The sequence below is a fragment of the Lissotriton vulgaris genome, chromosome 1_1, assembly GCF_964263255.1.
Source record: "Lissotriton vulgaris chromosome 1_1, aLisVul1.2, whole genome shotgun sequence".
NCBI lineage: Eukaryota > Metazoa > Chordata > Amphibia > Caudata > Salamandridae > Lissotriton > Lissotriton vulgaris.
In genome coordinates this window covers 1,319,726,639-1,319,738,956 of record NC_141685.1, presented here as the reverse complement: position 1 = coordinate 1,319,738,956, position 12,318 = coordinate 1,319,726,639, and the positions used below count along the sequence as shown (strand labels likewise).

Below are 12,318 nucleotides of genomic sequence, written 5' to 3'. Positions count from 1 at the left end.
ATGATTGATTTGGTGGGTTAGAGAATGCGTTCCATGCTCTAGAAGTGACAAGTCAGTCAAGCCTTTGTCTGTGGATGTAACTCCCATTAAGTATACTCAAGGGCCTTGGAAGAAGCTTGGCATTGACATTATAGGTCCTTTGTGTCTTCTCTCTGCCAAATAAGTGTTTGCTTTAGTCCTAGTGGACTACTTTTCTAAATGGCCTGAATTAAAAATTGTAGACAAAATGACTTCACCCCAAGTAATAGAATGTTTGGATAACATTTTCTGTTGTGAAGGCTTACCTGCAGAGATTATTTCGGACAATGGCCTGCAATTCATCAGTAAATAACTGGAATTATTTCTAAGCAAATGTGGTATTGTGCATAAAAGAGTATCTAATAATAATCCCCAGGGAAACGGTCAAGTTGAGCGCTTCAATAGATTTGTAAAAGAGTCCATTCAACTAGCTGTCAAGAATGGAATTGAGTAGAGAAAGCTTTACGAGCCACCTTACTCACTTATCGCAAATCTCCAAATTCGGTCACTGGTTGTTCCCCTTTTGAAATGTTAAGAGGCAGAAAATCTGGCTCAAAGCTCATGCCTTGGTGGTTAAAAGTGAGTAATTCGTATGATTCTGCCTTGGATTTTTCTCAGGTTAGGGAGCGTGCTTTAAGATATCAGGAGAGAATGAAGAAAAGTGGTCCCAAACATCAGTTTTTACATTCTAAAATCCAAGTGGGAGATTTTGTGCGCGTGGAGGATCTACTAATAGAAGATGGTCCAGATGGTCAGATCAAGTTAAAGTGTTGAAAGTGTTTAGTAAGGCAGTGAGAGTAGAAGGTGACAAGATTTGGAATTTCAGACGCATATTTGTATGTAGATCTAAGAGTATGGGCAAAAACTCACAAATAATTCCACATATTTCTGGTAAGAAGTCTAATGTTGAGGAGGAAGATTTTCAAATATTTTTGGACACACAGGGCTGTTTTGATCCTGATTTCAATGTTCCTGATTCATGTTCCAATGATACCTATGTTGAGCCTAGTCCTGTTCCTATCATGAACCATGAGGATGTTTCTGAAGAGTGTGTATCTGAACATAACAAACAGGTGGTTGAACTAAGGAAAAGTTCTCGTATCAGAATTCCCCTGTTAAAATGAAAGACTTTGTTCGATTTTAATTGTTATCTAAGTATTTACTGTACTTATCAAATTTTTTTTCTTCTCTTTAAGTTTTGTTTTGTTTTTTGGGTTTTTTTTTAAGGGGGAATGGTGTGTGGTGTTCTGTTGTTGCCATGTTGCTTTGGAATGTTCCTTGCATTCTTGGCCACTTAGATTCCACTTGAGGCAGTTGTCTGAATCCTGTGCGACATCCAACTGGAGTGGCTGTTAAGATGTCTTCTTCTCCAATAAACCTATTCACAACCTATGCTGTGTTTAGAAGTGATTACCTCAGTGATGATGCCCTAATTTACTTCAAAGATATCCAAGAAGGTATTGCTCAGATAACATATCTTGGGTGCCTTTAAACTTGCCTCGGGCTGGGGATCAACTGGGACAAGACCTGCCTGTTCCCACTTTACCTGGATTGCCCACCACAATATATTGCAGTAGGCTACCACTCCACTCGCTGGGAGATCCATACCTTTTGATATGTGGGCATTATCATCTACCAATTGACCCAAGACCTCATAGATGGTAACCTCATGAAGGTGATTGCCTCCTTTCAACCCCAAATCAGTTTCTGGTGATCCCTCCCACAAACAGTGCAAGGCCTAATATCCCTCTCCAAATTGATGATGGTTCTGCGCCTCCTGTATTACTTCACCAATTTACCAGTACACATTGCATATTAGATCACTGAACACAATGCTAGGGGGACTTATCTGGAACAGAGGCAGGTGCAGCGTGGCCAATTTGCAGCTCCCAATAGAGGGAGGGGGTATTAGGTGACCTGAACTTTAGCCCCTTCTCTGCGCGTGTCGGCCTACGGCCATCGCGAGCACTACCTCGGTAGTGCTGCGCACGTCCGTTGGCCGACGTTGCCCCGCCCACTCTTTTAAACTGCTGCACCGTGGCGGACACACATTACTATCTAGTGGCACAGCTTCAGTGGCTTGCTCTGTTGGCTGGCAGGAAGATATCAAGTGGAAATAGGACTAATACCCGAGAGGAGAACAATTCAACTAGTGCAAGACCTATTTTTCCTGAATGCACCACTATTCCTTCTTCCCGCAAGTGGCCCACTGGAGTTACAGACTAGCACTGCGGATCATAATGAATATGCCACAAAACCCCCTGGGGATACCCCTAGGATCCATAAGGGTGCTTTGAGAACAAATTGGACAAGAAGGGATGGAGCGTTGGGGACTTGCAGGAGTGGCAACGCTAGGGGACCTGTTTCAAGGCATTGTACTCATGCCCTTTGACCAGCTGATAGATCGACAGAACTCCCGGTGGGCCAATTCCTAGCATATAGACAGCTGGTTATAGAAATTGAGAGGCTATGGGTATAGTAGACACATAATGGGACCCACAACCGCTGATGCATATGCTGCACTTAATGGACATCAGCCTCTGGCTGGTCACTTAGCTCACCAAAGCCCTCTCACATACATTTCATCCAGGATCCATTAGCACTGCTCACATGAGCTTGGGAGGATGACATAGGTCGCAAATTGACCCAGAAGTAATAGGACAGAAACAGTGTTACACCCTTGGAAGGTATCCCACAATGCCACCTTCCAATACATACAACATAACATCTTACATAGGAAATACCTCACCCCTGCTAGACTTAATAGGATCTACCTTGATGCATCTTCTGAAGCCCGCACTGTCGCACCATTGGAGCGGACATAATTCACATGTTCCTAGATTGCTTGGTATCCCGCACATGTTGGACAGAGGTCACAGACACGTAAATAGAATCACAGGATGCATAGACTGCAACTGCGTTGCTGACGCCTTGCTGTGCCTTTGTAACCTCTGCAGGTCCGCTTTTTAGGCCTTGCTCTGCTGCTGGCGCAGAGGCAGATTGCGATGCACTGGAAGCTCCTGCGCATGGAAAGTTGGCAGGCGGCAATAACTAAGTGGAACAGAGCCAAGCCATTATTCATGCACGTCTGTAACCGAGAGAACCTATTGTACCAAATTGGTAATGATATTGTTGTAGCATGTGCATGGAATGCCATTCCCACTGTACCGTATAACATAAATTTTCAATAAAGAGAGCTAAATAATATTGTTGGACACTCCTCAATTTATTTTCGTTTACCTGTCACACTAAATCTATACTACTATTATAAAGAGAGAACTTGCACCTTTTGGCCAGGTAAACTCGGGAACCACAGCGCCAATCTACACACCCGATACATCTATGAAAATGTCAGGGTGTGTAGATGGACATAGGCTATATAAATTAAAATAAAAAGTAAATTAAAAAAATTACGTTTGTAAACAAAGTAGTCCCCTGAAAGTAGCGCCGGCCGGGACCTAGCGCTGGCCACGACGCGACGTGCGTGATGACGACAAGGACGAGGGCGGTGCAGTAATGCCTCAATTTCAGTCTCTCAGGGCCGTGTCTCTCTTCTATGTCTACGGCTCTGCAGCGAGCTTTGGGCGGGCCTCGGAGCTGTCGCTTTTGTACACACTAAAGATGGCGACAACGAGGGAGCAGAGTGCCGGGCTGGAGAGTCCGAGCGACGAGTGCGGTGGAGCGGAGGGTCCGCGCTTGAGCGCACTGCCCGGAGAGTTGCTGGAACGCATCCTCTGCTCCCCAGGACTTACTGCCGCTGACATCTGCCGCGCGGCTCGGAGCTGCCGAAGGTTGCGGGATCTTTGCGGGGCCCGAGGAAAGGTGTGGAGGCAGCAGTTTCGGAGGAGGTACTGGGGCGCAAAGAGTTTAGGATTAGAACAATTCGGGGGGCGCTAGTGAGTCTGGACGGGAGGGGGGCGTGAGTGAGTCTGGGCGGGAGGGGGGCGCGAGTGAGTCGGGGCGGGAGGGAGTCGGTGCGGGAAGGGGTCGGGGCTGGAGCGGGTGTACTGCCCCCAGCCCCTTTCTGCCCCAGGCAACGCTGGGGCGGGCTGCTAGTATATTTATAAAGCTGCAGGAGAGTATCTCTCCAGTGTCACTTGTCATACCTTATTTGTACACGAGGCAGTAGTCTGCTAACGTTCTCTCTCCTTGACACCATCACAGTCGTCATGTGCATTGCTATTTACAGTGCCCGCCCGCACCACTGCACACAGGGACCAACACGGCAGTTGTATTCAACGGTCCTATGTCATGCCCTAGAGACAAGATAAAAGCTTCCATTAGTCTGCTTTTTAAAGCTGGCCTGAGATGTGAAAATGTTGTCATCACAGACCGTCAGTAAAAGCTGAAGCAATGTACTGCAAAATTGGCAGGCTCTAAAAATCGCTACAAAGCGGATAGCCAACCTCCGAAATTGGTATGGTTGGTAAGTATGATTCTAGATGACGCAAAGTCACATTTCTTATCTTCATCTTAGTAACAAAGAAGCTATACCAATGTTAGGATATTATGCAACGGATCACAAAATCAAGTTGTCAAAAGAGCTGAAAATTTAAATTTTAGAATGGGTTCTATCGACAATTCATGGCTAATGTGTTACTTGTTTTCTGACTGTATTCCTTTTCATCTGACTCTCATTTATATTTCTCTTCCCAGTCGAATTGGATGCTATGTAACCATCTTTCAGAATATATCAAATTTAAGGGATGTCTTCTATAAAGAAATGAGTCAGGTGAGATCACTTTATTAATATACAAATATTTGCAAGTGATGTGAACTCAACAAAGCGGGAAAAGCAAGGCATAAGATCACCATCAAAGTAATGAGCTCAACATAGAGGGAAAGGCAAGGCATAAGATCACCATCAAACTAATGAGCTCAACAAAGAGGGAAAGGCAAGGCATAAGATCACCATCAAACTAATGAGCTCAACAAAGAGGGAAAGGCAACGCATAAGATCAACACCAAAGTAATGAGCTCAACAAAGAGGGAAAGGCAAGGCATAAGGTCACCATCAAACGAATGAGCTCAAAAAGAGGGAAATGCAAGGCAAAAGACCACTATCAAACTAATGAGCTCAACAAAGAGGGAAAGGCAAGAGAGCTCAACGAAGAGGGAAAAGCAAGGCATAAGATCACCATCAAACTAATGAGCTCAAAAGAGGGGGGAAATGCAAGGCATAAGATCACCATCAAACTAATGAGCTCAACAAAGAGGGAAAGGCAAGAGAGCTCAACAAAGAGGGAAAGGCAAGGCATAAGATCACCATCAAACTAATGAGCTCAACAAAGATGGAAATGCAAGGCTTAAAATCACCATCAAACTAATTTACAAAACACTGACAGGTACATGCATCAAAGGATTTTGCGATCGCAAACGGTGCGAATCGCAAAAATCGGCCGTTTGCGATCGCAAAATCTGCTTTTGGAATGCATGAAGGGTGAAGGCCCTCGCCATTTGAGAATTCGCAAATATTTGCGAATTCTCAAAATGCGATTGCATTTAAGGAATCGCATTTTGCGATTCCTTAAATGCAATGCATGAAACTTTAAAAAAAATGCGAATTCGCAATTAGGGTAGCAAATTACCATGAGGTTGAGCCTCATGGTAATTTGCGAAAACTTTGAAAAATTCACTTTTGTGCATTTTTCAAAGTTTCATGTTGTGCACACACATGCCCTAAGGGCATGTGTGTGCACAACATATGTGCACAGATTGATTTCAGGGGTGCAACAGGGTGTCCTTTGGACACCCCTGCACCCTTGAAATCGCATTCTCAATTTGCGATTCGCTAATTGCTAATCGCAAATTGAGAATGTCTTCCCATTCATTCCTATGGGCCTCTAGGTCCATAGGAATGAATGGGGAGGTATTCCTTAATTGCGACTCGAAATTTGCGAGTCGCAATTAAGGAATATTAAGAAATCACAATTTATTTAGTGATTTCTTGATGCATTGCATTTTGCAATTCCTTAATTGCGATTCCTTATTTTTCGCAATTAAGGAATCGCAAAAAGCAATATTGATGCATGTGCCTGTGAAAGTCTTAACCACTGTGTTTTCTTCAAAGAGAAATGGATAAGAGGCAACACTCAGACAGTTATAGGCTTATTTTATTATTTTATTTTAAGTGTATATAAATCTCAAATTTTCACAAGGTGGTTTCAGTTCGCTCATACACCAATACGGGGAAGAGCATTCAGAGGCCTTTAACAAAATCAGAACATGTCTGACGATTTCAGAGACATATCCGATTTTTAGGTTATCCACATACGGTAAATCTACATGCAGATGCTCTAAATTGGAACCATACATGGTCATTGGTTATCCTGAATACCTCACATAGCTTTGGCCATCATGGACCAACATTAGAAATCAACCCCTTTAGTAAACAATGCTGGTTTCAAGAGTCTTCAAACACTTGCCAGGCTTATGCAATTTATTTCAAAGTCTGCAGTGAAATTGAAGACCAAACGGGGGAAGTTTTACAGGGTTGGGCATTAAAAGTGCATAAATAACAATCACTTGTTTTTATTTAGCACGTAATACAATACATCACTGTAAACAACGAGTGTTGCAAATATCCAGTTTGATGGTACTCACTTTGCCAACCAAGGGGGAAGAATGGAAGTCATTTGTGGGTTGAACAGAAGCTCTTTGTCAAAGATGATCCTTAAAGTTTAAAATGTCCATGACTGTATTGGTGGGATCTCCAAGGAATAGGGTCAGTCGAGTTTTACAGAGGTGAGATCACATAGCCATATTAGCAGTACCTATGTTATTAAACTATGAGGCATAGACATTTGTTCTTCATCCAGTTTACAACATTACTGAGGTATTCCATGACACGGAAAGGTGTCGCAGGTCCTCCAAATGCACACATTTTACATTCATGCTTTGTGTGACAGTCTGCGGGTGTCTTCACATTGTTTGGCTATCCAACTTCTTTCATTATCAGCACAGTTGTAGCATCATTTCTTCCGAGTGCTTCAAAAGGGAAGGTATTGTAATTTACTAAGTCCAGGTACGCCTTCAATTTGAAAGGGAGAGTACCAGCACTTCTCAGCAGGTGTGGAGTACTTTAAAGGAAAGAGTACAGCCACTACTCAGTAGTAAACCATGCTTTGAGATAGTGAGTATCTGCACTTCTATATTTCCATTTAAAGCCCCGCCTCTCCCGCTTCTTTACTTATTCCTCCTACCCCAGTGATCTGTTTCTTCCATCTCAACGCATTGTCTCCCTGCCTGCTAAGCAATAACTTCCTCCTCTAATCCCGCATGATTTAACTTACCATTAACTATTTCCCACCTCCCAGACTTACCGTCTGCTATGAAGATGAGCTCTTTATTTGGAGTTTTGAACACTGCTTATTTACCCCTGCAATTCCCCACTTCTTAGTTATGAATTTTCTTTTCCACTTGCTTTGCTCCATTTTCTTGTCAGTTCTGTTTCCAGGGGCCCTGTTCGTTAAACAAACTCAACATTTTGGGCATATCACTTTACTTTGGCCAAATATTTGACAACATGGTAAGTGAGTCTAAAATCACCATCCCCTTCCGATTCCAGCCCCATAGATTATTAAAGCATTATTACATAAATGCTTCAACTGAGTGACATAATATGGGCTTTTATAAAAGAATCCACAACGTCCTTCAAACTCATGTTTTGCAACTCCTTTTCTATCCCTCATATTTTCGTTTCAATCCTGTATTTGCCAATCCAATACCTCCTCATTGTTTTCTCTTGTGACCCTATGCTGTGTATTTTCACCTCCCCCCACACAGTACATCCTGCTAATGTTTATCCCACAGGTCACCCACGCTGTTGCTGTCCAACATAGTCAAGGAGGACCATTTCTAGACGAGATCTTCAGGACATCTACATACGAATAATTTATAAATCTTAAATCTAAATGGAAATCAATTTGATATTCTGTGGTTACACTTAAATTATCTAGATTGTACTACCTACTGCCCTTCTGTTACTAAAAAGCAATAACTATTTTGACATCTAAAAAATATACATTTCTTAAGGAGTTCGCTATATTTTGAAATATTGTGTTGTACCCATGCTTAAAAACATGTTGTTTTCTCATGCAACATTTGAAACCACACTCTTACAACTTAGGACCTCATTCATTTTGAGATGGTCAGTAACAAAGGATCATACATTTGAGCTGGTGTTTACATGTGGGGCCCACCACTACTCGTTTTGGTGGAACAGGATTTATTGTATCATCAGATTTTGACCCAGTGCAAGCAAAAGAACGACAGAAAAGAGAGAAAGAAGGAGGAAAACAGTGACAAGGGTAGAAGAAGGGATGCAAAAGAACCCGCAAGAGTGAGATATAGAGACAGGAAGTGTTGGGTGATGGAAGAAAGAGGCACGAGGTGGAATCAAAACTAGACAGCCATGTTCTTCGACAGCCCCAACATTCTACAGCACTGATGGCAAGCTTCTAAGAAAAACTTTGGGCCCTTACACTCATTCAATCACAGTTTAAGCAATGTTGGTAACACCAGTCCAGAGTTAACGATTCCAAACGTTTTTTTACCAACTTACAATTTATGAGATTGATGCCCTGAATGCAGAATATTTTGTGGAACCGAGAACTACTTTGTTGTTTCCTGCATGTATTCCCAGATTTTAGGCCATTTTCTACTACACCCTCTACCTTTTTTTTAGTAAATGGAAAATGTGCACTAAAAACTTGTGATTTTACCAGGTGCTGCTTCGCACTGGGTAAAACGGGTAATTGTGCATGATGGTAATTTAGCAGAAACCCTGGGTATTACTACTTCACAGAATATGTAATGAGGACCTAAGAGTATTATCTGGCATGCTTTTGGCCCTACAGTGCCATCACTGGATAGCCTGCCTTACAATATGCACACAGAAGGGAATGAAAGACAATGTTCGCCTCTTGAATCTGGAAGAAACAAATTCCTTCTCTCCTCATCAGCAAAAATGTTGGATCTGTTTGGGGGGCATGGCCAACTGCCGAGAATGCAGGACGTGAGCTGAGTGAGCTCCGTTCCGAACCCCGACACTTGGCAAATAATCCAGGCTTCAACTGGACCTCGAGACCTAACAAGATAAGTTTCTGAGGGCGGAATGCTACTGCTACCAATAGCTGAGTCCCGGAGGGCCTGGCTCAAATGAAAGTTGCAGTTTGAGCTGTAATTCTGGCCCATACGAAGAAGACAAAAAGACGGTGGGAGGAGCTGCTGACTTCAGCGAAGGGAGCTGATCGGCCTTGGCTCCTGCTGCGGAGAACGCAACCCCCTGCAATACATGGGCACTGGGTGGTGACGAGGAACCCAATCGCTACACAAAGGGAACGAGCCTCTGGACTGGTGTTTTTCTATCTGGCGCATTGAGGTACGAAGAAATATGAGGCCGTAGAGACAAGATGGCGGAGGGCGGAGACTGTCGGACCTGACAGGTTGCCTGTCAGCGGAAGGCAGGCACTGCGCAAGAAGACTGTCGGTGCTCCTTGCTGCTACTGGCCCCGAGGGGAAGCACAGATGTCTGGCCTTGTAGGAGAACACTGAGTGCTACTGAGCGGTTAAGTCACTCACCAAGGCGCAACATTTGGTAACTACGACACGGCACAGGAGTCCATGCTTATTTCGGACACATTGCACAGAGACATTTTGGGGCACCGCGAACACCGCTGTGAACGTTCTGTGACCTGAGGCGATTGGGAAAGTGTAAAGAACCCTGTGGCACTCCGGGGGGGCTGTGACCACCGGCGATGCCAGGCTGAGAGACTATAAACGTTGTTGAGAAGCGCGGCCTTTTGTGGTTACGTCGAGGAGTTGGAGGCCATATTAGTTTCAGCAAGACCTGCACAGAGATATAGTGGGGCACGAAGACCGACGCCGTGGATGTCCCGGCAGCCTGTGACAGCTGAGAACATGTGAAGGACCCAGTGGCGATCTGGAGGGGCGGTGAGCATCGGCGTTACCAGAGTGGGGGCTTCAAACATCGTTGTGGAAGGGACTGATACCAGTGGTGCCTTCGGTAGGATACAGACGTTGGGAGGCCTGCATACGGCGTTCCCGAGGTCGGGGTGGGTACTGGCGGAGACAAGTGCCGGGTGGCTGGAAGCTAACTTGTGTCGGGCTGCAGATTGGAGACGAGGGCTGGGGCTGCTTGACACCCAAGATGAGGCAAAGGTACCATCTCATTCTCAAGTGGGTGACAGAGCCCACAGTACTGCGTTTACACTGAGAACGTTTGCATCTGTAGTGTACCTGGCAAGTGGGCTGCGGGAGCCTCGCTGAAGTGTGTGGCTAGTCGATCCTGGAGGTGAATACTTTATTGCTGGTACTGGGGTTTAACCTGAAACCGAGGAGTACACCCTGTAGAAGAAAGGTACACTGAGGGGGTCTCCACACTGGACATAGTAGAACAGTGGAACATACGTGGCAATCGAGGCACCATGGGGTGCCCTAGAACCAAGCAAACTGACCCAACGTCTACTGACGAGACAAATTCTACATCAGGTGGTGAACCCTCGAACAGCCCTGATAATGACGTGGTGCCAACCACGGGGACGGATCAACATGCAGCCAAACTGGACTTAATACTACAAGACATAAGAGATTCCAGAGTAGCGATTGAAACACATATGGGGACGCTTTCTACTAATCCCAACTTGTTGCAAGCGGACCATAAAAAACTAGCAGATAAAGTAAAATCAAATAAACTGGCATTGGATGACCTGATAACGCAGCAAACTATGCATACCTCTCAACTTGAACAATTCCAACGTCAACTAAAGGGATTACAAGAATGGGTAGATGTCACAGAAGGGAGATCCCGACGTAATAATGTTCGCATTCTTGGAATTCCGGAACGCAGCAAGGGGTCTAATCCTACCCAGTTTGTGGAAAAATGGATATGAGACCATGTGGCACAAGAGGGGTTGACGGAGCTATACAGTGTGTATACAGTGTGGAAAGAGCTCGCCGGGTGCTGCCTAGACCACCACAGCCGGGAGCGCCACCGAGATCACTGATAGCACGCATCCTGAACTATAAAGACCGCAACACGATCTTGCGGGCTGCTAGGGAAAACGCCCCTATTCGCTTTGAGAACAAAATGATCTCCCTGTATCCGGATTTTACTGGCGGTGCAGAAAGCCAGAGCCACAGTTGTGGAGGTTAAGCGGACCTTCAGAACACGAAATTTGAAATATGCTTTGCTTTTTTCCGGCTTGCTTGAAAATCATTTACGGACAAAAATAATTTTTTTCCGATAATCCTGAAGAGGTAGCAGACTGGTTGGAGATAACATTCACACCGACGGCCTCGCAGGCCTCCCTACCGTCAGTCCAAATGTGAGGACCGGTTACGCAACGGGATGCCACTATGGAGACTACCGACACGAATCCTTCTCAGGAACAGTCAAAAAGACGCTCTTTCGAAGGCGGCGGCACTGGCTACACACGATGCCCAGACTGCAGTGATTTCTACTCAATCCTCAGATGCGGCTACAGTCCGTTCGGACCCCGAGACTAGTTTAACACTATTCTTATGGATCACTGCACAGATTGCAAGAGAATACTAGAATTGTAATACAGGGCTCGCTGGGATTGGTAACGTATATGCTACTATGTAATATGCTCAATGCTGATTGACATTTCTAGAAGGTCTAGTTGATGATAAATGTAAAGGGGGACTGTGTTGACGTATAAAGTTCATTCATATTGCGTGCAGAGTAATAGCTGCTTGGAGCACGCCAGCTGAAGCCTCTCCCTCCCCTTAGCGACTGCACTATGGCATTTTTTATTTAAAATTCAGGTTGAACTGTACTTTAAAGTTTGATCCTCTGTTGTTTCCTGGGAGAACCTAGTATTGGGGAGTTTAGATAGTTATGCATACTCGGCCTTCCTACATACAACACCTGATAGGCGAGGTAGTTCACATGCTCAACAACGAACGTATTTCCTGAATGCAGATGGCTTCACTTAATACATTTGCATATTGTACCTGTAATGTACGGGGAATGGGATCGGTCCACAAACGGCACCGAATACTAGCACAACTGAACAGAAGGAAAATTAATAAAGCTTTCCTACAGGAAACTTACCTTAATCACGATGAAGCACTTAAATTGCAGCGGAAATGGAGGGGACAATTGTTTTTCACGTCCTATTCAGCATTTGCACGAGAGGCTGCGATCTGGGTTAGAAATAATACCCCCTTTATACTACTGGAGCAAAAAATAGACCTGAATGATAGGTATGTATTGATACACGGCTTATTGGATGGGGCACACATAGTTATTGG

At 44.6% G+C, this 12,318-nt stretch overlaps 1 protein-coding gene across 2 annotated transcripts in view; it reads left to right on the top strand.

The window, feature by feature from the left end:
* The window catches only part of BIN2 (bridging integrator 2), a 420,497-nt gene that overhangs the window by 344,404 nt on the left and 63,775 nt on the right, over positions 1 to 12,318 (top strand). For both annotated transcript variants that reach the window (XM_086965898.1, XM_086965889.1), the window contains one exon: positions 4,675 to 4,750. In XM_086965898.1, coding sequence (XP_086822024.1) covers positions 4,675 to 4,750 — 76 coding nt within the window. The remainder of the gene's footprint in view (positions 1 to 4,674; positions 4,751 to 12,318) is intronic.